This window comes from Coturnix japonica, chromosome 13 (genome assembly GCF_054131305.1).
Source record: "Coturnix japonica strain WE chromosome 13, WE-NBRP24, whole genome shotgun sequence".
Classification (NCBI taxonomy): domain Eukaryota; kingdom Metazoa; phylum Chordata; class Aves; order Galliformes; family Phasianidae; genus Coturnix; species Coturnix japonica.
The window spans coordinates 10,786,883-10,812,859 of NC_140675.1; the positions used below are offsets into that span (position 1 = coordinate 10,786,883).

General features: G+C 43.0%; 1 protein-coding gene across 3 annotated transcripts in view; it reads right to left on the bottom strand.

Annotated features, from left to right (window-relative positions):
- MAD1L1 (mitotic arrest deficient 1 like 1) overlaps positions 1 to 25,977 on the bottom strand; it is a 307,536-nt gene that overhangs the window by 221,914 nt on the left and 59,645 nt on the right. Inside the window, exon 11 of one of the 3 annotated variants that reach the window (XM_085514631.1) lies at positions 2,447 to 2,624. The exons of the other annotated variants lie outside the window; for them this stretch is intronic. Within the exon in view, the coding sequence (XP_085370757.1) occupies positions 2,462 to 2,624 (163 nt within the window). The 3' untranslated portion in view covers positions 2,447 to 2,461. Of the gene's footprint in view, positions 1 to 2,446; positions 2,625 to 25,977 lie in introns of those variants that run through there. 3 annotated transcript variants of the gene reach the window in all.

Sequence of the window (25,977 nt, forward strand, 5' to 3'; positions counted from 1 at the left end):
CAAAATGGAAGTTTAGTATGATCCGCTTTGAGAGAAAGATAATATTCATCATGCAATTATAGCCACCACCTGCATTTGCTCTTTCCAGCAACCTATGTTGAAAGATAAATGTCTTCTAAGTCAGTTAACACTCAGTTTGCAGTGTGGACATGACTCTCAATTAAACCAGAAGAGCTTGGCTCCCCATCATTTTAAGGCACTGCTTAGATAAATCTCAAAAAGAACACTGCCTTAAACGACTCTCAGTTTAAATTAAGTACATTCTGCACTGCCGGGTCATTGAATTGTACCAGGGAAATTTATGTAGGAATTCACTAAAATCCCCAAAGCAGCTATTCTGCAACCTCAAGATTCCTCTCCTTGAAGACAAACGTGTATATTAAAACACTGGGTGAATAAGGAAAATGTGAAAGACTCCAGTTCAATCTGGAGCCAGTCAGAAACCAATTTAACAACCAAGGACTGTGAAATCGACTCTTCCTCGTTGTATTCTGGTGGGAAAGTTTAACAGCGCTAAATCTGCATTTGAAAATGGATAATTTAATTAGCAGGATACCATTACATCTTTGGTTCTGTTTTAATTGGTCAATTAAAAAGGGAATCTGTGCCCACAGACATTATCTACAGTGATGGAACGTGAGGCAACAGCAACCTTGCACTGGATGCTCCTTATCCATCACAACTCAGCAGACACCTCAAGTTCAGTTTTGTGGACCAGCCTTGTTCTTGTTCAACAGTGCAAGAATTCCTCAGGCTAACAGAGATAATTAACTGCTGACATATTCTATAGAATCAATCTATATTTAGAAGATTCTAAGAAGTCAGTATCTAAAGCTGACAAACAGATTGAGACCTTGTATTGTGCATATCAGATAAAACTATGTGGTAGAATTAAGATGCCAAACGTTACAAGCACATACAAGCAGCTTAGGCAGTAACACACAGCAGTTAAAGTTACCATCTCCTAGTATACTTCCTATAAATGCTGAGCAAACTGATGGGTTCACATCATGCTGACATTTGGACAGAAAAATGAGACACGATGGGTTTCCTTCTTGAAATAGCAAATAATGTTTGAAATTCAGACCTCGTGGATAGCTCAGGCGTTCAGTGATGTTTCTCTCTAACTGGCTTGGAAAAGAATTGCTTAAATACATGGGGAAAGTTAAGCAAAGGGAAACAAATGGGCAATTTCCTCAGCTGTGCCATGGCACTCGGAAAGAACACCATCTTCTGTTTATATTTCAGACTGAGCTAAATGCGATGTTCATGTAGACAGAATTTAAATGCCAGAGATGTCTGAAAGCAGTGACAATACTTAAAGTCTCTGAATTGATTCTGCTACCACAGGTTTCCTTAAGATGAGAAGTGTGAAATTCAGCTTCCTTACTACTCTTCACACCATGCCAAAGCAAATTATTGAGATCCTTTCTTCCTCTCTTGGGACAGACTGATAATCCTTCCAGAAATTGCACCAAATACGACAAAAACCATCTCTATTGGGAAAAAAAATAATAATAACCCAAAAAGAAAGTTCTATTCCTTAGTGACACAAGGCAGGATCTGAATGCAGGTACCCAGCAGCAGCAAGTACCATTGCAGGCAGACGTGGGCACTTCTCTTCCACACCAGTGACACCTATGGCTTTTTGAAAGCAAATGCTTGTTCAAACCAAACGTTTAGAAAGATGGAAAATAAGCTCAAAGTTCTCCATTCAATGTAAACGTGGAGAAATGGCAATTTTTAAAAACCTCTGCCAGTTCAAAGTAAACCTTCTAAGCCGTAAGGAGAAAAAAGTCATTTCTGTTTATCAGCCTGTTAATGTTCCCTGCTCCACATCCTAGTGAATGAGATGCCAACATCGTTCTGTTCCAAGCTCTTGAGACTCTTCATATTTTGCTTTTCCCTTCTGTAATCCACTTTAATGTAATCTTAATGATAAAACTTCCTTTTCCAGAATGTTCTTTGAAAGACTGAGAACAATGACAGCAGACAGTGAGTACTGAAGCTGTAAGATACATTTTAATAATTCGCCTCAAAAGAAAACATTACAAAAGCAGCTCTTAGCTTCCCCCGGCCCCAATGACACGTGGAACATAACTTGAACCGCTCCATCCTTTCAGTAACCAACTCACCACCATGCAGGCACTCAGAAAATAACAGGAAGCAGAGGGGATGCCACAAGCTCTCTGTCTGTCTGTCAGCCTGAGAGGAAAAGCAGACATCTATTTGCAGCAGCACAGGGATGGCTGGAAGAGAAACAGCGCCTGGTCACACTGCAGCTGAGGAAGAGCACGGCCCCATGCACCTAGCAAGGACAAGAGCAAGAGAAGAGGATGGCTCCGAAGTGAATATAGTGGGGGGATTGGAGCATGGATAGGAAGAACAGCAGAGAAGCACAGGTGGAAAACAACGACAGTGCTGCTGCACATGTGTAACAGCCACAGTGCAGCTATCAGCATCACCACTCAGAACTAAATAAAAAGCTCGGCGCACAAGCTAATGAGGCAAAAGAAGAGGAAGGGAGATTGCTTTGTACCAATATCTGAGGCCTGACAACTCGCATCCTTCTCTCTATGCCCACGCGTTTATAGACAGCACACAGACATTCACCGCACCAGCAACTGAGAAACAGAGGGATGGAATAAAAATGTTATTTTTCATTCCAGCTCTCCTCAAGTTTCCAAAACCAATGTGAAGGCACAGCACCAACCTCCCCCCACAGCTTCTGCCTCTCCTACAGTGGTAGAGAGCCAGAGGTATGTGGCACACATGGGCAAACAACTCACACTTACATAGAATATGGGAAATAAAAGGTGAGGGTCTGGCAAAACAAAAAGCTTTTCATCTTACATTAAAAAGGGCAGAATCGATCGATTAAATGATGTTACTGAAAAGATGAGGACTGCTGCAGAATGGAGCTGCCAATTAACAAATGTAAGGCAGGTAAAAAGGGAAAACATTAAGAAAGAGCCATATGAAATACTGCTACAGAAAATACTACAGGGAACAGAATCCACACGGTCAGTAGGAAAACAGCTTTGTTTCTGGTAGGATTTTTTTCCAAGCCTTCAGCAAACGCCTGCAAACTTTCTCTTGGCTCCTACTTTGTGCCTTCTCAGAGATCTTTATGCTTAATCTCACCCTCATTGGGCTTCCATGAATCAAAAATCACTCAAAGATAAGCAGCTCCTACGTCACGTTGCTGCTCTACCTGCAAGTCCTGCGCCAGACTGTAATTACAATGAGGGAACAACACGAAGAATTATTTCACTTGCTAGGAGAAATGAAATGAGTGAGGAGCAGGCAGATGTCGGGAGCTTTATTGGTACACTGACAGCACGTTTTATCACTGAGGCGGTATTTAATTTTACTCCCCAACCAGCAGCATAAATATCAGGCTCAGAAGTTCAGTCCCTTCAAAGTGATGCTACAGACCAATTTTATGTCCTGGCGGCAGCATGATCGCTTTAATGGACTGTCAGGAGGTCGGATTGACTCAGAGGACACACCAGGGCCCCCTCCCTCCCCATCCAGGTGGGCACACACAGCACAGCATCCCCACAGCTCTGCTGCCACAGCACAACCTCACCTTGGGAGGATTTAATCAAGCCCTCAGCGTGGGATTTACTGTCATGCTAATAAACACTCTTTCTACATCCACCACCAAGACAAGAATGAAAGCAATGCCTTAATTTAACAATGAATGAGAGACTTCTCTGGCTTGTTTTGATCTTAAGCTGAAAAATGAATAGTTTGCCAAATACATCCACCATTGATTTCTGAAACTAAAATCTTTCAAGGGTGAGATAACTAGGGGCATTACTGTCCTTTTTCCAAGCCTCTAAACCTCAAGTGTTCAGAAGGCAAAAGCTTCTATTAATGACATTCATTTGGTAAATACAGCTTTTACTGATATTTAAAAACCACTGAACCCACGCTGCCTGTTGGGTGCTTAGTAACTTGATAATGTTGCCATCTTCTGTAGAACAGGCTACAGGAACAAAGCGATAGCTAAACAGACAAAGTGATTTATAGCAGCTTACGTACACAGATCTATTAAGGGCTTTTGCTACATCGGAATACTCACTGCTCATGTTATGAATCAACATTTGCATCCTGACCCAAACTTACTCTTCTGTTTGCAGTGTCTGGTAGAGGAATACATACCGAGTACTCTTAATGATGTGGAAGCAATTAAAGCAGAAGCTAGAAAACCAACAGTTCTCTACAACTATTAGCACGTCGTGCGTATCATCCATCTCTGGATCATGATTTTGTATACGGCATTTGGCAATTACAGACTGCCTGTTTTTAAAGAGCATTCACTGATAAGGATTTTCCACTCCTACTCTGAGATAAGAATAATCCCCACCTTACCAGTTTCAGAAGTTCACTGCAGAGAACTGGGAACATGCTGCAACAACGCCTTACGACAACAGGCTGATACAGCCAAGCGAGCCAAGATTCACTGAACTGTTTGAACTACAGCGAGTAGAACAGCTCCATTCTTATTACTTCAATGGGAGAGCTGAGCTCATTTGATCCTTCTGCAGGTACTACTATTTGCTCTCATGGCAAGTCCAGCTGGAGCTGAAGGTCAGCCCATAGGCAATAGGCCAAGCACCAAACAACAGCAGCATCCACTCCCTTCCCCAACAGACCGTAATATCTTGCTGGGAACAGCCAGAGCAGACCTGGAAAACAAGGAATGCAAGGCAGAAAACTACTGGAGAAAGGAAACCGCTGGGGAGAGAGGAAAAACAAAAGCACCAAGGAAGAATATTGAAAGATCCTTTTCTCCAGCCAGGATCCAAGCTTCCTCTCTGCAGCTGGCTTTATTTACATCATCTAATTCAGATTCTACATGCTTTGAAGTGCTACTGCACTTTTTTCTTTGAAAACAAAAATCACAACAACTGAAACAAAACAGGGGATGAGAAAACCCAAAGATTGAAATAATTACTAATCAAAGGAGAGGCCTGTACATGGGATGGTGAAGTCACTGGCCAGCTTTACCCAGTAATTTCTCTTCCTGCCAGCTCTGATGAGTTTTATATTTCTAACATTTCATCAATTTGAATCACCAAATTCAATTTGCATTCACAGATAAACAGAGAGGGAATAATAAATACTCTCATCTGACCTTGAAGAGTGAGACAGAAAATTGCCCTCCATGATTTCATTTCAATTCGAACCATAATGAATAATGCAGTTGGCCCCATCAGTTACCAATCTATAATCATTTGTGGGCTGGATGAGCTCGCATCCATGCCTAAATATGATCAAAGAAAACTTCTCACAGTTTTTGTACCAGTCTTTTCCTGCTTCCCCCTCCCTACTCAACCAATGCATTGGTCCCTGTGCTTCCCCACCAGCCCTGCTCACCCCCAGTTGTAAGTGCCTGAAGGATTCAGATTTCTTGCACAAGTGAGGTGGGTGTGCAGCACAGTTATCTGCTCCATCCAGTTCAGTACTGTGTGTGCTGTAAAGGTTTCCCCATGAATGTTCTAATCTGGGGAGGATCCTCCATCCCAGCAAGCTGTGGGCTTGACTCTACAGCCTGGGCATGAAGAGCAGAAACATGGCACAGACAGCAAGAGTGACTACCAGTACTTCTGGTTGCTGCTCTACAGCCAAACCAGCCCTTCCTGTGAGAGAAGAGTCATTTGGGAACAGGCAGCATGAGAGCTGCAAAGGAGAAAGGAAAAGGATTAATAGAGAGAAGTGAAAGAAGGGCAATTTGCTTGAAGCAGGGAAATGAAGTGAGATGGAGAACGGTTGTGCTGAGCAAACTTGTCAGCAAACAAAAACGCTGAAATTCCAGGCTCTTGACAGTTAGATAATAGCTTATCTTAATAAATAAAGAGGATCAAAGTATTTAGATGAGAAAAACAAAACATTAAACTCTCCATTGCAATATAACAAGCGAGACCTCACACTCATGACTCACTACAGCTTTGGGAAGCTTCTACAGATGTTTCCAATGACCTTTTCCAATGAGAGCTCATTTCCAGTGTGCATTACCGTACTCCACAGTGAAACGAGCAGAGTATATTACTGTTCAGACACACTATTTTTTGTGCACATGAATTTCAGAATACCTGAGTGAACTCACAGAAGGCAATATTTCTTGCAGAGCAACCCTGTGCTGGACCCCAGCTTAGGCTTCATTAGAATTCCAAGCTGTGGCTCAGCCTTTTAGCAGCTTTTGGCAGTGAAAACCTGTCCAGGCTTTCACTGGGAACTCACGAGAGAATTCGTAATGGACACTTGTTGACAACAAATAAACCTAGAGAATTAAGAATTACCCCTGGCACATACCCATGGGACATAAGTGCAGATAAAAGGAAAGGAAAGGCAAAGAAGCCATTCAGCTGCCCCTAACAACGGCTCCAACACATCACTGCTCTTGGCCTTTCCTTCCCACACACACCAATGTAGCTTTATCTCCTGTCTGCCTCCCACCCACTTTGACTCAGCTTGCATCAAAGCAGCCTAGCATGATATAAGCTACACTTAAGTAGAGCATTAGAAAAGACCTGGCAATTATTAAAGGTACACTGGATGCGTATTAAGATTGCAAAGGTCTTAAAAGTCCTATGCCCAAATAACATGACCTGTAATCATGACTCAGAACAAGAGCCACCGTGTCCCTGGGTGGATATGTTCTGCCACGCTCTCCCAACAAACCAGAACTCAGTGCAAACTGCGTCTCCTTTCTGCAGGGCCTCTGCCTCATTTGTCGCAGAATTTGGAAGACTGATGAAGAACAGAAATTGCTTGAAGAGAATGATCTCACATTAAGGCAACTGGAAGTTTCCCCCCTAGAAATGATTCCTGTCCTCCCCTATGCCAGAGCTCCTATCTGGTGCCATGGACTTGTCAGTGGTAGTCCTCAGGGCTTGGTCCTTAGGTCACTCCTAACTTTGGGCTGGTGAAAGGCACCTACACTGCATCTGAAGTCAACAGCAGTTATTCATAACATACAAAATCCTGGTTTTTTTCTAATAACTGCTTCTAAAGGACAAGTTCTAAACATTCCAGAACGGGATCCCAAGAATAAGGTAATGTTTTCTCCTTGGTTCACATCTGATGTAACAGGGCTTTCCTAAAAAAATAACAAAACATCACAAATATTCATATATTCAGTCAGTGCAACCCACCACCCCTGCCAAGCAGATCAGGAACCACATGCACAGGAAGCTAAACAAAGACGTGCCATGCAACCAACTCTGATATCTCCTGAGAGCTCCACCTTGCAGCCCTGATGGTGTCTCCCACTGACTCAGCACATCCTGCTATTCTTAATCCTAAAGCTTTCCATGGCTTTTCCCCACTGCCACCCAGAGAAGCCCTACATGAATCTTCCATGAAACTGCTGACACTGTTTCATCTTATCTGCACAGCACAGAGACATCTTCCCTCTAATTTCCTTCCCCCCAAATTAACTCAAAGAACCTTCACGCCAATATAAGGCAACAGGAATAAAGCCGTCACTGTGGAAAGAAGCGTCAAAAAGACTAAATTTAGAGCTCAGTTACATCAGTTCTCCTGCATCAATATTTTTAAATGTTTAATAAAACAATGCTACACGCTATGCAGCCTCTTTGCAATGAATACTTTATACAGTAACCAGTCAGGTGGACAAGTGAATAGTCCTTATGTGGCTGCTCCATGTTTCAAAATCACTAGACAAGCACAAAGGTCAGATTTGGTATTTTGGGGGGTGAAGCTGCTACAGGGAAATATATTTAAAGACACTGCAACCAGATTACTTTGGCTTTGTCTCCCTCATAAAACAACAGTTATCAATTAAAGAACACAGGAGCATCACTTATGTGACTCAGCTGACCTCTAAGACATCGCAGGCACTCATCGCTATGTCTTACAGCTTCAGCATGTGTAAGACATACACAATATTGGCACCTCTTGGCTTATGTGTCTTTAGCTGACTGCCCTTCACTAATCCTAGCTGTTAAAATAGCAAACAGATCTTCTCTGAGCGTTCAGACGTGAACAAGTCCATTGGTAGCTCACTCTGTTTGGAATAGCACAGTTCTGACATAAGCAGTCCACACGCCAGCCACAGGGTTTGCCACAGCTCACAGTACAGCACCTGGAGCACTGCGGCTGTACTCAAAGGCAGCAGAACTCATCTCCTCCTTTCCAAGCCACACATCACCACTGAGCTCACACAGCAGCCTTAGACTCAGCTTGTACCAACACTGCTGGGTGCCAGGCTGCCTTGTTCCTTGGGAAGTGCTCAGGGGATGTTTTGGAGCACTGTGGTTGCCTCAATGCCCTTATTTCTCTCTCCTGGGATGTGGAGGAAGAAGCCTTTTAATACTCACTTCACCATCCTGACATCATTCCTCCCCTCTCCACTGAATGACCAGTCCCAGTAAATCTCTACTGCCCAAGCTCTCATGTCCCTGTAAGACAATACACAGCCCTGCTTCCCACAACTATGAAAAACTGATTTGACGCAGAAAATCAGATATTCAGTTGCACCAAAGTCTGCTACAGCTGTCTGCAAAGAATGAAAACAATCATGAGTCTGCAAAATCATGAGTGGCAGGAGGTGAACCAGGAGCTATTGTTCACTGCCTCTTTCAATAGGAGAGCTAAACAAATTAACGGACAGAAATTCATCACGGGCTATTAGCTGCAAAAAGATATCACCTTTGCCTCAAGAAATCCTTAAGCTTTGAACTGAGGAAAAATATGAGAAGTATCACTCTTCATTTGCTCTTTTATTTGACTTCTCCAAAGCTCTTGGCGTTGGTTCAGGCTGATCTCAGCTCTGATTGCCAATGTGGGGAAGGGAGGTGGGAAGGGGCTGCTTACTCTGAATGCACACCAGCAGATCTCATCTAGCTCAAATTTTACTCTGGTGCGCTTTTTTTATTGAATTTTCTTGGGTGAGTATCCAGTCATCTCATCTCTCTCATACATGAGTCATATTCAATTTCCAAACTATATATTAGTAGCTGGAAAAAAAAAAAAAAAATAAGATGTCTTTTCTCACAGCTCTCAGCTATGGCAGCAAGCAGTCCACCAGTCTGTGCTGCCACAAGCTTCCCATTAGGAACAATAATCAAGTATAGCCAGTATCTCCTTGTACCAAAGAATTAGGGCTGTACCTCTGTCTATTCTACTGGAATATACTTGTGTTGAGGTTTTGTCAGCCATTGGAATGGCAACGTGTTCTGCTCCCACCCTGCACAGCAGCCCCCAGCTGTGCCCAAAGCAGGAAGAGATCTGCATGGGATCTTAACACTGCAATCCACAGCACCAGGACCTCCATGGCCCACATTCAGTGCAGGCACTTTGGCAGCCAGCACATTGCCCATGCTCAGCACACCCTTCGCTTGCCACCTGCCTTCTGTTATCATCTCCCCTGCTGCCTTGCCCTACCTGGTTAATAAAGCTTATTCGTCCTGTTTATTTCCTTATTGATCCCCCATCCCCTGCATGGGCAAAGGCGTCAATGCAGTTAAGGGCAAACACCTGCTTGGAGACCTCAGCTACTTTCCGAAAGTGCATTTTATTCTCACCGGATAATAAGATTCTGTGGTTAAAAGAGCTTTCAGGTATTGGCATTGTCATAAAACGTTTCTTGTGTCCTACTTCACCAGAGCTGACAAACTCTCCTCTTGCTGTCAGTGGAAAAGAAGCACTTCTAAAGAGCTTTGGATACTTTTGCATTGCAAAGTGAAAAGGAGAAAGTGAGATATTTCAACAATGTTCCATTTCATTCCAAAGCCCCATAAAGAAGAAAGAAAAAAGGGAAGGTTTCCGCACAATCACTGTAACAAGCAAGCAGCTCCCTTATTAATCTCTCCTTCCTCCACATCCCCTGGCTTGGGGGCTTGGAAAGTTGACACTTGACTTGAAAAATGCCAACTCTAAGCAGTTTATTTCCTCTTGAACTTTAAAAGCTGACTGAGACAGAAATGACCTTTAAAAAGGCAGGGTTAGTTCCTGTATGAATTGATAGAAGGACTCTTTGCTTACACAGCACAGCAAGGTACCGAGCAAATCTCCTCCGCAAACAGCCCTTCCTCACCACAGCCAGAGGAACACCACGTTCCATCACAGGAGCAGGGAACACGGCACCTGCTGACCCAACTTCCTTCTATCAAGAGGGGAAGACCCACCATGATAACTCCATGAGCCCCAGCCTTACCCACACACAGAACAGACACTGCAAGTGTAACAGTTTGAAGATGCAATGGTAGCTACTAGTAATACTTTGTGCCACACAGGCAGCCAGAAATCAGGCAGAATGTTCTTGGTCTGAGGTTCACCCCAATATCAACACCATCAGATGTCTGAAGAAATACCACATAAGGATTCTGCAGCAACAGGATAACCCTAGGAGTTCTGAGAAAGGAGATGCACAAAGTAAATGCATAGGATGCTAGTGATATGGAAATGCACTGGAGAAATACAAGTGTACTTTAACCTTTGTGCTAAGAATTACTATTATTTCTTCCTTGTTTAAACATCTTTTCTTTCCTCTTGGCTTTCATCTACCAAACCATGCTGACTCGGAGAAGCAGAGGACTGACAGAGCTCGAGAATCTCCATCCAAGTATGAAGCATCACTTTGCCATCAGCAGCAATGAAATGCTTCCAATTCACCATCAGCCCACTTACGCAGAAGCACACATTTCATAAAGAGAAGCCCAGGGCTATTCTGTGCAGAATTTACTTTTCCTTTTTTCTCTGGAAGGAACGTACACATCAAACTTACCGAGGCAGACAGAAGAAGTCAAGCCATATATAGTCCAGTTTAACTTATAATAATGCATCACTTCTCTCATTATTCCTAACGTCGGGTATCAAGCAACATGCCTTGAGAAAAATTAGCGGGGGGAGAAGAGATGGGGAGCGATGCTCAGTGAGATACAGTGAGACTGGAGGCACAACAAAGAGCCACAGCTCTCAGGGAAAAGCTGAGAAACTCCAACGAGGGCTCAGCAGCTCACTGCTGGGGGATACCTGGAAAATTCCTGCCCCTGAATCACTCCCATGCAGTACTGCAGATAAAGGGAGTTTTGTTTTGCGTGATGCTGATGGGGCTTTTCCTATGCATATCATCACCAGAGGTCTCAGAGAAACCTGTTCATTCCAGCAGTTTTGGAAGCAGGCTCCCATGTCCAACATCATTCTACCCCCACTTCTTTTCAATGGCCAATTTAACATGGTTTAGCTTCCAAACACAGTTTTTTTTTGCACACGTTGCACAGGAGAATCTAGGCTCTTGTGCATAAACAAGCTTCCAAACATCTACATGGCAACATGAAAACAGAAAATACAAGTGTATGCAGTAGGTGTAGAAGTACCGCAAAACAGATTTGCCTGACTGTAATACATATCAAACTCAACATTAAAAAGTGATAAGAAACTGCCATCTTATTTACATGGGAGGTACTTCAAGGCTTCCAACTTGTGCCTGAAGGTTTGAATTAAAGCAACTTGCATCCCAGGGCGCTTTTCTTGCAGTAAGTTGCTCTCATGTAGTTGCTTTAAGGAATCTGGTCCCCATGCTTTGGCACAGCCTAACAACCCCTATGGGAGCAAATGGTTATATGAACACAGATCAGAAGAATATCTTCAGATGAACGAAGAAAGATGAAGAACTTGATGTAAAAGAAGAAAATCTTCAGTTTAAGTTTTATTGGATTTTTGGAAAGACAATAAAGGCGGGCAAAGGTGATAGTCTATCAAAGTTGGGACTTCAGGCGCTGGTTGTTCAAATATTTCTTATAGTACCTGGGAGTACGGGTACTGGGATGAGCCAGCCATGTTCCCTCACAGCCCAGACTGTTTAGCAGGGTCTGTGGCAACAGAACAAGGATAAAAGGCCTGAAGCTCAAGAGATGGGAGATTCAGGTTGGATATAAAGAAAAAGCCTTTTACAGTGAGGGTGGTGAGGCACTGGATCACATTGCCTGCTGATGTGGTTGATGCCCCATCCCTGGAGACCTTCAAAGCAAGGTTGGATCAAGCCCTGGGCAACTGGATGGAGCTGTGGTGTCCCTGTGCATTGCAGGGGAGTCAGACCAGATGACCTCTAAAGGTCCCCTCCAACTCTAAGGATTCTACGACTCTATCTTTAATCATGGCATTTAAAATATCTCCAAATGAACATAAATTGAGAAGTTTACTTGGAATCACTTAAATCAATCTAATGAACAGTCAATCAATTTCACTTGAATTCATGAATTCATTAACATTATTGATTTAACAGCTCCAACTATTACTTACTGATAGCATTCAACAACCTGAGAATTATCTGAAAATCCATGAGCACATTTGCCTGTTACAAACTTCATACAGTGTTTTTTACTGCATTAAGTCAGCTCAAAGCCCAACTTTCTTGATACTCCTTTCTAAATCTAGACAACGATAACCTATCAATCGATCTCCAGTCTGCTTACACTCTTCTTTTCAGGATCTTGGAGTTCCAAGGGAACCTGCTTTATGACGGGTTGGACTAGATGACCTGTAGAGGTCCCTTCCAATCCCTACAGTTCTGTGATTGTGAAATAACACAATTCCATGAAAACAAAGTTGTACTCTGTGAAATTTAAGCACTTTTTCAGGCCTCCCATTAAAGCCAGTTCAGCACACACCTTACACCTGACACCTATGTCCTCCAAAGCCATAACACAGCATAAGCTGCTTTAACAGAGGGCACAAGAGAAATCACTCCAGCTTTACACAAAATTGAAGATAAAATCCCACCAAGCCTTCAGTATTTACTTTAAATATGGGACATACGTAAATTTCAACTTCTATGGCCTAACTTGGTACATTCTCAAGTTCTGCTTTTCTGTGGTGGCTGTCTTTCAGGAATGCTTTTTATTCCTTACAGAAAGCATTGGCAATTTAAGCTCCCTATGTGGTCTTACAAGTTGTTAAAAGAAGACAAAACAGAGTACAAAAATATTTCCAGTATTTATTCTACTCTTTCCTTTAATTCCACTCAGCCGTCATATCGAATAGCACCAAATCTATCCATGTAAAGCTAATTAACAGCGTCTGTTTTTGCTGACATCCCAAGACGAATCCTCCTGCCAGTAGAGGATCCATACAGCCACCCCACAGGCACTGCTCGCCTCCCTGCAGCTCCCTGCTGAATCCTCAGTACCAACATCAATCTGACAGCAACTAATTGTGCTTGTTCTCACCACCTTCCCAAGCGAGTGGACCCAGGAATCCTATACAGCACGTTAAGGAAGCTGCACACAGCACAGCTCCGACCTCAGCAGGGAAAATCAGGATTTCTGAGAGGATTACAAGCGCCAGACTCGCAGGGCAGACAGTTTCATTAGAAAAAATTAGTGTGGTTCTGTACTAGATTTAGTGTGAATCGATTAAACAAAACAATCCTGATGTATCTGAGTAGAACCAACTACAAGGCTCTGCAGGAGATCGGCATTCCTAGAAATCAATCCCAAAATTCAATGCCTCCAAAAAGTAAGGCAAAACAGCTCCTGATTACATTTAATAGCATAGCAGTAGATCTAAATGTAAATGGAAGGAAAAGCAGACTGCAAATAAACACGGGGCTGTAATAGCTGTGAACACCTCAGCTTTAGGAACACTTAATTTATTAGTAAAGGCAGCTTCTGAGCCTCCTGCCTGCTCCCCTCTGGGTCCCATAAACTGCAACTGTGTTAACATAAAGCTGAGTCTGCCTCCAAAGAGCAGCAGAGCGGCTCAGTTCCCATTCTGATCTCCACGTGGAGGTCATATCTCAAAGCAGGCTTTTCCCACACCCCTCTGGGCTGAGCTTGCCTCTCCCTCCCATGACCAACTCAGACAAGGCCGCAGTCCAAATCAGTACAAAGCAGGCACCGTATTGCTCATCCAGCTATGGCGGCTCTTCAAGCATCTTAAACTTATTAAATGCAGAGCTCATGCCTGGGCTACCTGTTGAACGTGTAATCTTTGCTTGGTTTTCACACATGGCATCGCCATATTTTCAGCTATCTCCTTATGGTCCGCTCCAAAATGGCAAGGCAGCTGTTTGTTAGATATTTCATGCATGGACAAAACCTGATCTCTGAAAGCAGAAAGCACACCCTCGAGAACTGGGCTGCAGTCAGGCCATATAGCTCAGCACATCCTGCACACCAACCACAGCCATGCATGGCGTTCTGAAGAGCACAAAAGTATTGACACAAACCTGTATCTCAACACATTGCATTTATGGATAATAGCACAGCTCAGGAAATAGGAAATCAGTGTTTCGTATTCTATGTTCCCTATAAGCCTCCAACAGCACTTAGTCAAACATCACCTTCCTGCTGATAGCCTTCATCCACAGACATGTGCAAACATCCCAAGAACTGTTTTTGTTTTGCTTCCATTTAAAATACATGAAGCCTGCAAAGCAAAGGATGGCAATGCAGCATGCTAAGCAGGACAGGACCTTCCAGAACTGTTTCCGAGCCACAACAATTAAAAGAGTGAGTGATCTTTTTAATCTGACTCAAGTGCCATTATTCAGAAAAGGAAGAACTGGCATGAAAAGAAGCCATGTATTTTGTTTCGCATATAAGATCCCTTACTTTTTCTCTCACCTGGCTAGCTGCGAAGCTGCTACTGTCACATTCACTGTCTCTATGCACAGTAACTTCTCTCTGAAAATGGGCAATGGCTTCCCAAACAGATAAGCTGTTTAGTTCAGACCTAGGGTCAAACTCTCCAGCCTTGGTGCGGTTCACCTCTTTCTTCCTTAGATTGTTTTCTCTTTAAGATGAAAAATCCTGAAGAGCCTGAAACTGAAGTTTAAAAAATAAACCCAAAAAACATTTGTTTTTAGATCCTTGAGGTGTTATATTTAATTGTGAATATCAGACCAAGAACAACACTCAGCTCTTTAAGAAATAGGTAATATTCATGCTTTCCATACAGAAACACAACCAGGTTCGAGATAATTCTTTACAGTGATTCAGAACCCTCTTTTTACATTTCTCACAGCCAAAACCAGCAGGCAATGCAGCAGCCCTACTGGAATGAGACAAAAAGCCACTCTGAAATCCTCAAAGCCCTTCATACTCACACATCTCATCTCATTTTTCAAGGAAAATCTCCTCTTGCAGAAGCATTGCAACACACTTCTTTCTTCCCCTTTCATCTCTGTGAAACAGCACATCATTTCCATGCTCAGAAGCTGAAGCACAAGGGCATTAAAATCCAAATAAAGCCACTACGATGACTGGCAGCAACCAGTTGCTTCTATGAGAACTCAGCTGCAAATCTTGTTCCAGACCACAACAGCTCTGAAGCTCCCCAGACAGAGCAGAGTATGAAATCCTTCCACCTTCACCTAAACATAAGTAATAAGGCCTGTAATTCCACCGTAATTTCCTCAAAAGGGAAGGAACCAGCAGAAGGTTAAAATGCTGAGAGAACAGAAGGGCTGGGCCAAGTTAAACTGCAGATTCTGTACCACATACAACAGTCTGAACAAATCAAGATGGTATACAGGAGTCTCCCAGTTGACTGGATATGCACCATTAGAAGCACGGACATCTCTGGCACAAAGACTTAAGACTTGTAGCAATCTGTTTTCTACTTATCATAGTACTTCATCTAGTCCTTAACATTAAATTCTGTCTAAAAATGGATATAAGAACTTTCGTGCACAGCCACTGGAATGTTCTGCAATTGTAGCTGTGATCACCAGTTGATTTCAAGGAGGAAAAGGAACAGGCTCTGGGCTGGCATTCAGCTGCTCCAAGATCAAAGCTGCCCTGAGCCCTCCAGCTGAACCTCAGACAACCATTTAACCTCCCCTCCATCTCTGTTACTTATCTGTACAATGCTGTGTACAATTAGAATGTCACAACAGTCAGCTAAGTATTTATTTACATGATAAACATGCAAAAAGCCTTGGCATTAGGATCACGGTAGTTATCTATGGATGCAGAGAAGGCCAGAAAAAAAAGTGTTCTCAACAGCACACTCAGGGCTCAAATAATATCTAAATATATGAATAATATGTAATAAATTATAGAGGGGAAAAATACACACATGCCCAAAACCCAGAAACTGGCATAAAAGAACTGTTAGAGGAGATACAGCAAAGTTTTCTCTCAGTATCAGTAGCCCCAGTGCCAGAGTACAGTAAAGAGATGTCTAAGATGCAGCCAACCAGCTCAGAAGGAAAAAAAATCACTTTAATTTCAGATAACAAAAGATAAATGAGAGGAAACAGAACAAGTCAGCTCTGCACCTGCATAGGGAGGGATGGGGGAATTGGCCATTCCCTGCTGCTGCAGCAGGAGCTGAGCTCCAAGCATCACAGTGCCAATCACCTCCAATGGGGAAAGGGAGGCAGCAGCAGGACAGCAGCCAGCAGAGCCAGGCCTTCAGGAGGAGCACTTTCCAGCTCTGCCTGCATGTCTGGTGGGTGCCCTTCCAAGGGGAACTGCCCCTCTGGGACACAGAGCAAGGGTGATTCTGAATGATGACCACAAAGTAGAAGTGAAACCTTAGTACAGTCAGCAAGCTGAGGCCAAGGGTGGCAGGCAGTGACATGCAGCATATTTTACCACGTCAAAGACATTCAGCTTACGACCCTGAGCCATATATTAGATTTCCTGATGCACAGATCTGTTTTAGCAATCCAGTGGGGATGAGGAGGAAACACAAAGCATGGAGCTGCTCCTGTGCTTTCTTCCCAGACCTTCCACAAAGCAACTTCAGTGCAGATAAGCAGGGGAGGTACTGATCTAATGAACCAGCAGATGATGTTCAGTCACGTCGCTGGAGAGAAACTACTTTGAAGAAACACAGCTCAGTTAAGTAAAGGGAGAAATCTATACAAATAGGAAGGTGTTTCTAAAGAAGATCCTCAGAGCAGACTCTCCATGGGCAGCAGCACAAGCAAGTTGGCTGATAAAGCAGATTCAGCTGCTAAAGCAAATGGAATTCACATTCGCATTTAGTTAGTGGAAATCTACCAGATACCCGAGGGTGATGAACATTAAACAGTGTGAAATTTTATTGCATTTTCCTTATCCCCTCCTGGGATTTTTATGATGATAACCATTCTTTTGCATATAAACAGCATCAGTTCCAAAAGCCTCATTTTAATCGAAGATGTTCCATGAAATTTTAACATGTGCAAAGGCTTTGAGCGTTAAGGTTTCTTCCTGAAGAATGACATATTTAAGGAGTTAGTGAATTAAACTCACATTCATGTCGTGAATAGCGAGGTGACAGAGATTCAAACCCAGCAGGTTCTGATGTGGGGTGAATTGGCTCCGTCTATAATTTGCAATTATCTGAATATTTCTGGTGTACAGAAACTTGTTGAAACTGTCTTGTCATGCAGAAGATGGATTCCCTGAACACTTACCTACAGTATCATTAACATTCAATACACCGTCAGGCTTAGCAATGAATCCATATTCTACTTATAAAGACAGCCTCTGTCCCCTTCAAGCACTGCTCCCAGCGGCACACAGCTCACACCACACCTAACCCAGCCCAGCAGCTGAGGCTGATCACAGAATCAAGCAGGTTGGGAATGAGCTTTAAGATCACCAAACCCAACTTCAACCCAGCCCACGTCCCCCAGTACCACATCTCCGTGGCTCTGAACACCCTCACAGCAGTGACCCCACCGCTCCCAGGGCAGCAGTGCCAGTTCTGCACCATTCCTGATGCTGCTTTGGGATGAGTACAGGAGCAGAGCAGCACTGAGGCACAGCCCAAGTTCTGCAGAACACCCTCCCAGTCTCCTTTGACTTACAGCTCACTGTACCCAGCCAAGTGTGGTACCTTTGCAATAACAGACTCAAATATGTTTTACTTTCTCTAAAGGCTCCCTTCTTCTTGAACTTCCACAACATCCTACACTGTGTTCTCCCAAAGCTTGATGATCATCTCTCATCGTCATCATGTTTGTTTAAGCCTGTCAACTTCATTTGATTCCCTCTAGCTCCTGTAAAGCAGACACACACAGCATTAGAGACTGAGTTATCCTGAATACAAAACGACAGGAACAAGGAAGCATGCAAGGGATGCTGAGGCAACGAAGGCACACATCCACACTGCAAAGGGACAGACAGTTCCTCACCCGGCAGACACTCTGCTCCACGGCAGGAACTACTGCATAGAAATGAACAAATATTCCCAACAAATTAAATTGTTTCAACACTGTTTTCACCGGCAGCACGCAGATAACAAGTCTCAAAAGAAAATCCCAAACCAGATTACAAGCGGATTTTTTATAGCCCGAAGTATCAGACAAGTTTTATGAGACGGAGGAAAGAGCAGCTGCAAAGAACACCTTTCATTTAAAAGACAAGATAATAAATGAATATAAAAACAATGGAAGAAACAAGGAAAATAAATACAGCCTTGTTGTCCTTACTCTGTTTACAGCATAAAATGCAGGCTCAGGCATTGCCTCAAAGCAAGAGCATGCTGTGGGTTGGGATTTGGGTTCTCTGAATCATTATGGACAAGGAAGACCTGGGAGCACACTGCAGGGAAGGACTGTGCATTGACAGTGAGCACCAGCACACCTGAGCACCTGCTGCATTCCTTGTTTGAACCCCCAGCAAGGTACAGGACGTGGAATCTGCAGGACAACAAGGGAAGCTTAGGCAGCCTTCATCCCAAGGGTAGTTCTCTGTCCTTCATTTAATGGAATAAAGACCCAAATAAAACACAAAGGAAGGCTGCATCCACTCGAGACCCCTTTATTCAGAAGGTCTCTTTAATGCCTTCCATCTCAACAATTCACAAAAGCAAAGAAAAAGAAAAGCAAACGGAGACCCTTCCTGCAACTCAGAGGAAAAATGGAACAGTGAGAAGCACTGTATGAGCAGAGGAAACCGGAAAGTTTCCATAGCAGAACAGGCAGTTTCCTCTCCCACTAAGTCTCCTTCTCTCGCTCCCCCCCCCCCTTTTTTTATTTATTTGAACATTTCAGCTACATCCATTGATTTTCCTCCTCCTCCTTCAGGGAATATTCACAGATGTGCAAAGCTACCTCTAACAGCAACATTAGCTGAAGCAAAAAATGAAATTTACACTTGACTGCCTTCTTCAACAATGTGCAATCACCATTTAATAGGAAAATGGAGCAGAGTGCAAACAGGAAAAGGAAAGGCCTGATTAAAACCCACCAGCGCCGGAGCTGACGATTCCCTCGCTGTAGAAAGCAGCAGAGGCACAGCCCCCAGCCCCACGCTCAGAGCTCTCAGAACTGATAGATGCAGGGCACTGGAGCACCAAGGGAAGGTGGTTTGGGCTGATTCAGAGGGCACTAGGCCAGCACCATGCATTGGCTTGCTCTCCTTTCTGTTAAGATGCTGGAGCCCCCCATGATACGCTCCTATTGCATCCCACCCCCAACAGCTGCTGGGGTGTGTTCAGAAGACGGTTCTGATAGCTGACAGCTCAGGCTGTGCTACCAGAACACCCAACTTACAGCATTGCTGAAGATTCACCCTCACACCACGCTCGACAGGTTGATTTCTCGTTGTTGTTTCAATGTTCATCATTTATGTTACAGCTCTGTTATACGCGGGCTCTCATTTACACATGTCAGAGGATGAGGAACATCACCTAATTACCTGCGTTCCCCTCCGGTGAAGGAACAGGGGGCTTCCAATTTGCTTTCCACTCCTTTCTCTTCTTACTTTTTATATGTGCAAGATTTACCATTCCCTGTCACCCGCAAGCAGGAGGAATCATTTCCTAATTATCAGGATTTCTCACACTAACTCTGAACTGTGGCTCTTCTTTTGGAATCTTAAATTAAGCAAATATTCCTTTGAAACAATGTTTCATTTTCAATGGGCTCTGAGAGAAATCTGAATTCCTGCTTAGCTTTTAATTGATATTCACCATGCAGAATAACAGAACCAAAAGAACACGGCTAGAGCAAGCAAGCAAACCTTACAGTAATCACTGCAAAGTGATTAGAAGAAAACTTTCTTCCAGCTGGGGAGAATCTTTGACTCTTTATTTTGTAATATGATTGGAAAAAACAAAAGCAGCTTTCTGCTTGGTTGGCCCACCATCTCAGAATTCAGATCACACATTCACCACCAGGTTGGTGCAGTGATGCTGTTCACCACCTCTGGATGTTCTATTGCTCCAAGTGGGGTCTCATGGAGGTTAACACCAGTAACTCCGGTCACAGGGTGGGGGATGCCTCACTCAACTGGTTTTTAAACAGCACCACTGTGACAGTGAGAAATTCCACCATGCCCAAGCCAGGAAGATGCTGAGAAGTAACAGGCACTAATTTCAGCCTCACTCCTCTTGGCTCTTGTAGAATGACAGCACTGACAACATCTCACCTATGCACATCATGAAGCTGCAGTTCCAGCTGGAGCCTTGTCTGGCTGAACTCAAGCTGCAGATCCCCTCTAGATCCCTAGATTGATATAATGCAAGACTGAGGAACCACTATAGATCATCTTTATAGCCCAAACTTTCCAGAGAAGTATTACCAAGAACAGAGCACACTGCTAACATCGAGGAAACCAAGAGATAAAGAGAGGAATTTATCTAAACCAGCTGCCTGGAGCAAAACATCTCCAGAGATAAGTAACAATCTGAGTCTCACGGCCTGATAGGCAGCCTGTTATTAAAGTCCCTGCAGTTTGATTACAGAAAAGCTGTATTGAAACAAATAGGGATCACTTCCCCACTCTCAGTGACAGCGGAGCAGCAGCCCAAAGGCTCGCGGAGTCTGAGCACTCAGCAGCAGCCTGCAGGTATAAGCTGAGTGTCCAGCATGAAGCAGCAAAACAGATTCTGGAAAGATTCAGTGTTCCTCACCTGTTTAAAAATCAACTCTGTACTCCCATAAAAATTCAGGAAGGGCAAAAAGCATGAAGAGATGTAATGTAATGAGGGCAGGGCCAATAAACAAGATGTGAGCAGCCAGTTACAGGCATAGGCAAAGTCTAACGAGGGACAAGATTGCAGGGAACAGGACAACCCAACAGGCTGAATGGGAGTTGGAAACATTCCTGCCAGAATCTGTTGAAAGAGCTTTATATAAAATAAGTGAACATCAGGCAGAAAACACCAGTGATACAGTTTATAACCTATCAGCTGTTCTGTTAAGCTAATTGTCTCAATAAATGACTTTGTACATGGGTAATTTTTCAACTTAAAAATGACAGAGTTTTGCTCTTAATGCATCTAATTCCAGTGTTGCATTTAACATAAAAGACCCAAGTTACAAATTTCAGGAACCCAGCTGGCTGCATTAAACCCTTCAAGTCAGACTCCCACCAGCAGTTTGGCTTGTGGTTTACCTGACACAAGCACTGGAATGAATGTTCCAGCTCCAGGAGCAGAACTGGGTCCCCTCCCTCAGCCTACTCCTGGCCTCAGCAGCAGCCACAAGCTGCAACACTTTGCTGCTTTGCTACCCAAATAGAAAAAGATTGAACCTAATCTGTAAGCAATGAAGTCAAAACGCCAGCATCCTGTAAGTGAAAAGATTAATCCTCCTTTGAATTAGATCCAGGGCAATGATAGAGTGGGCCAGCAAACTTTGCATTAGTGCATAAGGCACTGAGTAACGGTTATGATTTCTCTCCACTGTAACATATTCCACTTGGGTTCTCACACCTACACTGTCACCATGGCACCCTACTATGTTCCATTACAGCAGCAGCATTACAACTTTGACATATGACACATAGCCCACCTTCCTTTCCTTCTCTCCATCCGTGAAGCTTTAATTCATTATTCATGTTTTAAACTTCCCCAAACAGAACCGGTAAAACTATTGCAATTATGGACAGTAATACTGAAACATACACCGAGCTGTGAAAGCAGGAGACAGATGGTGGGTTTAGAGCTACAAAGAAGTTGTTGTAATCTCTTAACAGCCCAAATAAAGCAGTACCTCTCCAGAAGTGATCCTAAGGAAGCTCTGTTCTCCACAAAGCTGAGATAGCATTACAAGAAGGCTTTTAGATATCCCAGGCTCTGATCATTACTGAGTGTAACTGCTGGGACTTCAGGTTTCTCTGGAAAGTCACTGCAAAGACTTGACAGCAGATGTGACCAGTGCACCACAGACCATGCAGATAAACCTGGAGCATTCCATAATCTCAGCACAAAAATCACACATCAGTACATGGCTGTATGCTCCATCCTAGTCAATAAATTAGAGGCACACATGAACAAGTGCCAGCCAGCTGCTCACAACACATGGCAGAACACAAAGACTTAAAGACTAACTGAGAACGTTGGCTTAACCAAACACACCAAGAAAACACAGAGATCAGCCCTGACATTGACAGGAGGTGGTAGAAAAGAGCTCCTGTCTTCTCAAGATACTTTAATTTGAAAACCAGCATTCATCATTCATTTTAATATTAGCCATTAGCCCAAGTATGAGGCAAACATGAAGACATACTGAAAACAAGCAGTGCTGCCATAAGCTAATAGAAGTAGAAGAAAAATAAGCTTTAATGAAGTCAATTCATTCTCCGAGAGGCTCAATCCCAGGTCTGGTAGTGAAAGCCAATATTCCTATTAATTCAAGTGGACACTTCCCTGTACACAGCTTCAATCCAAAGGGATCAGCTCAACGGAAGGTGCCACAACAGGATAATTGTTACAGTGTTTAGCATTTCCAGAATTCTATCAAAAAGCAACAAACACTCTCCAACAGACAAGAACTGTACTTGTTTTATATGGGCTTCCTGCCACAAAGAGAATCAAGACTTTAATACGCCTTATAAGACAAATAAAAAAATGCCCCAAGGTCTTCCCTCTATGAGTAATAGAAGAACAAATTGAACTGTACAGGAACAATAGAAAAGAATTTTCTCCTTTCTTTTCTCATATGTCTGTGAATCTTCACTTTATAAAAGTACCCCGGGTGACTGACAATACGGTAAGCACTCATTGACGTAGGCAAAGAATTTCTACCTCCCTGACAGAGCAAATAAACCCGACAGGGAGCTGGATGGTACCAGTCATCTGGAAAGAGCAGGCAACGCCATTCTGGAATGAGCTCCAGCATGCAGCGCTTTCAGGGGACCTCCCATAACTTCTTATTTAGGACCTAAGCACCATGACCTGAATTTTCTCCATTTCAGATCCCGGATGGGAAACCAGATGCCCTCCACGTCCCCTCAGAGCTCTTGCTCTGACAGCAAAAGTCATTCAGCAGAAACACAGAAATCAATGATATGACATTTTATAACAAGATCTGATAAGAACCTGAAGAGATGGTTGTATCGTGCTCCTAAAGCCCTATCGATCTGTACCAGGATCCACCCAAGACTGAGTCTTTAAGGTATTACTAGCAGCTTCAAAACACAAGGATGTGAATAGATTGAAGCACTGAGCTTTCTAGGAAAAGCTACAGAAAACTTTGCTTTGCTCATACATATTTTCATTGATTTAAAGACGACCACCTTTAAACACAGCTCCATCTCTCCACCCATCGCAGCTCACCAGCTCAGCTACTGCAAGCACTTGGCATCTGCTGCCAGCTCTCTACCTGCTCACTCCTGCACATGTAGGTTCTGTCCCTGCTTAACACCCAGCAGCCACCCACATCCTGCCAACCTACTGTTTGGAAGGAGCCCTCTATAAAGATTAAGAGTCAATGCTACTAGGTGCTACACTAAGCCTTTATGAGATGAAAACACCTATTTTGTTTTGCTGTTCTCATGCACACACAATCACTATTATTATGTTAAATATAGTTCTTACCTAACCACTGTGTTATTTCGTATATGCAAGTGTTTACACAATTATGCACACACTGACATCATGAACCCCACAGCTTCATCTCACAAGGCTGAGAGAAGCGACAGCTTTGGGTTGTAGGACTCACCATAACTGCACTGTGTGAACATATAAGAACTCAGAGCTGATGAAGTCAAACCCCACAGCGTTCTCCATCCACCCAACATTAACATACAAAGCAAAACCAAGGTTACCCAACTGAGACCTGGACCACACCTTCCTTTAACCATATCCCCCAATCAAACACATTTGGGGATTTTTTTTTATGTTTTGTTTTTATACTGTAGCTGAAAATTTTAATAGAAATGTTATTGTACATTTCAAAACAGAACAAACTTAAGGGATTATATGAAATCAATTCCACTGGGATTTATGTCCGCTCTAATCCCCTATTCAGTCTCAATCTCATTAACATACCAGGCTTAATTGGCATTTCATCCCTGCATTGTGTCTCCAGAATGAACAAGGTGTAATTATGTTAAAAAGAGCACTTCAATGGTTTTAGTTGAATTCATGTCATTCATCCGCGTCAGAATGAGCGCAGATGTTCCATTGCGGGACACAGCAAGAGATGAGCAGCTTTGAAACCACACTTTTTTTCGTTAAAAACTTTATGTTAAAAAAAAAAAAAAGTTATTTAAGTGAAACGTAAAACACAGTATTTTCTTCCTTTGTTTCCGTCGCTATACAACATTAGCTTTCAAAAGCGGGTTCTGCTTAATTTGATTTTTCATTTTCAAATGAACAGCTGTGTTTAAGTCTAAAAGCCCTTTGTTTAAGCATACAGAGCTCCAGAAAAGGTTTGAACAAAGCATCTTTCTGTAAACACTTGATTACCAGGAAAGGCCTGGCTTTCAAAGTAATCGAGGGGTGGTTTTGCTCGAGGTTCTCTTCTCACAGAAAGAAACTGCATCACTTCTCAGATGTCAAACAACAAAAGCAATAAACTTCACTAATTGCACGGGCTTCTGGTATTCAAGGTAAATATGGGAAGATAGAAGAGGGTTTTCCAAATGGCCACTTTTCAAGCAATTTCCCTCCTCCCCTTCCCAGTTGCAGGCACAAATGAATAGACACGGAACTGTAATGGGCAGCAGAACAAACATCCTTAAGTTTGTAGCCAGGTGGGTCCTCTCCAACACCGGTGGTTCCCGAACAGATGGAATATTCACCTACAACGTGCTGTTTTAATCAGCAAAGCTACCAAGAAACAGGGATGTGAACTAAAAGCCATTTAATAAAGATTCCTCACCTAAGCATCGGTGTGCAGTAAGAAAAGGCTCAGCAAAGAGGCCAAAGCATCTACCACAGTTCTCAGCTTTAACATTCCTTATGGTAGTGTTTAATTCCCCACTTAATGCCTCTTGAGAGGAAGCAAACCAACAAGTGACTTCATGAAAGTCTTTTGGCAATTGCAATACACCTACTAAGGCGCTGTCTATCACGTTTCCCCAACTAGAAAATGCTTTTTAAAAAAAAAATCTATTGTATAAATTCTGTAATTCCCTAATTACACAGCATTGGATAAATATGGGAGAATTTGTAGCAGCCGGTAAATGTGTAATTAGGGAATTAGGATGTATTATTCAGAACGCATAATAATGCTAACTGATTCAAAGGTGCATCCAGTCAAAGCAGCAAGCAGAGTGCCTCCATGCCCTGAACAGTAGGTGCAGCTCATTACAGGTGAGCATCCAAATGCACCCCAAGTAGTTTGTCTGCAAATTGATTTAAAAGATCACGTAGAAAGTTGTGGTCAGAGCCACCATGCTGAAATGGCTTTAATAAAGCACAGACAAAGCATTCATAAACATAACACTGGTGCCTTTTTCACACAGTAATAACCAGTTAAGGATTCTTTATCAAAATGTGGCACAGGTTGTGAAATGACACTGCAAATTCTTCAAGATAGATGCACATAAGCAGATCGCTGCCTTCTTTTAATGATCATCTTTGAAAAAGAAAATAATGGTTAATACTACTGCACCACTTGATATCCAAGGAATAGATTGAAGTATTTTCTAAGCTTCTAAAACAAAAGGAACATAGCAATCCATGTAGGGATATGAAAGACTGGAAAGACTGGAGTTCTTTTCTCCATTATAATTTAAAAATCAAAGTTAAGCAATCACTGGGTGAATCTTCCCCTGCCCCTCCATAACAACTGCTTGCAAACTCCATCTACGTATATGGTAG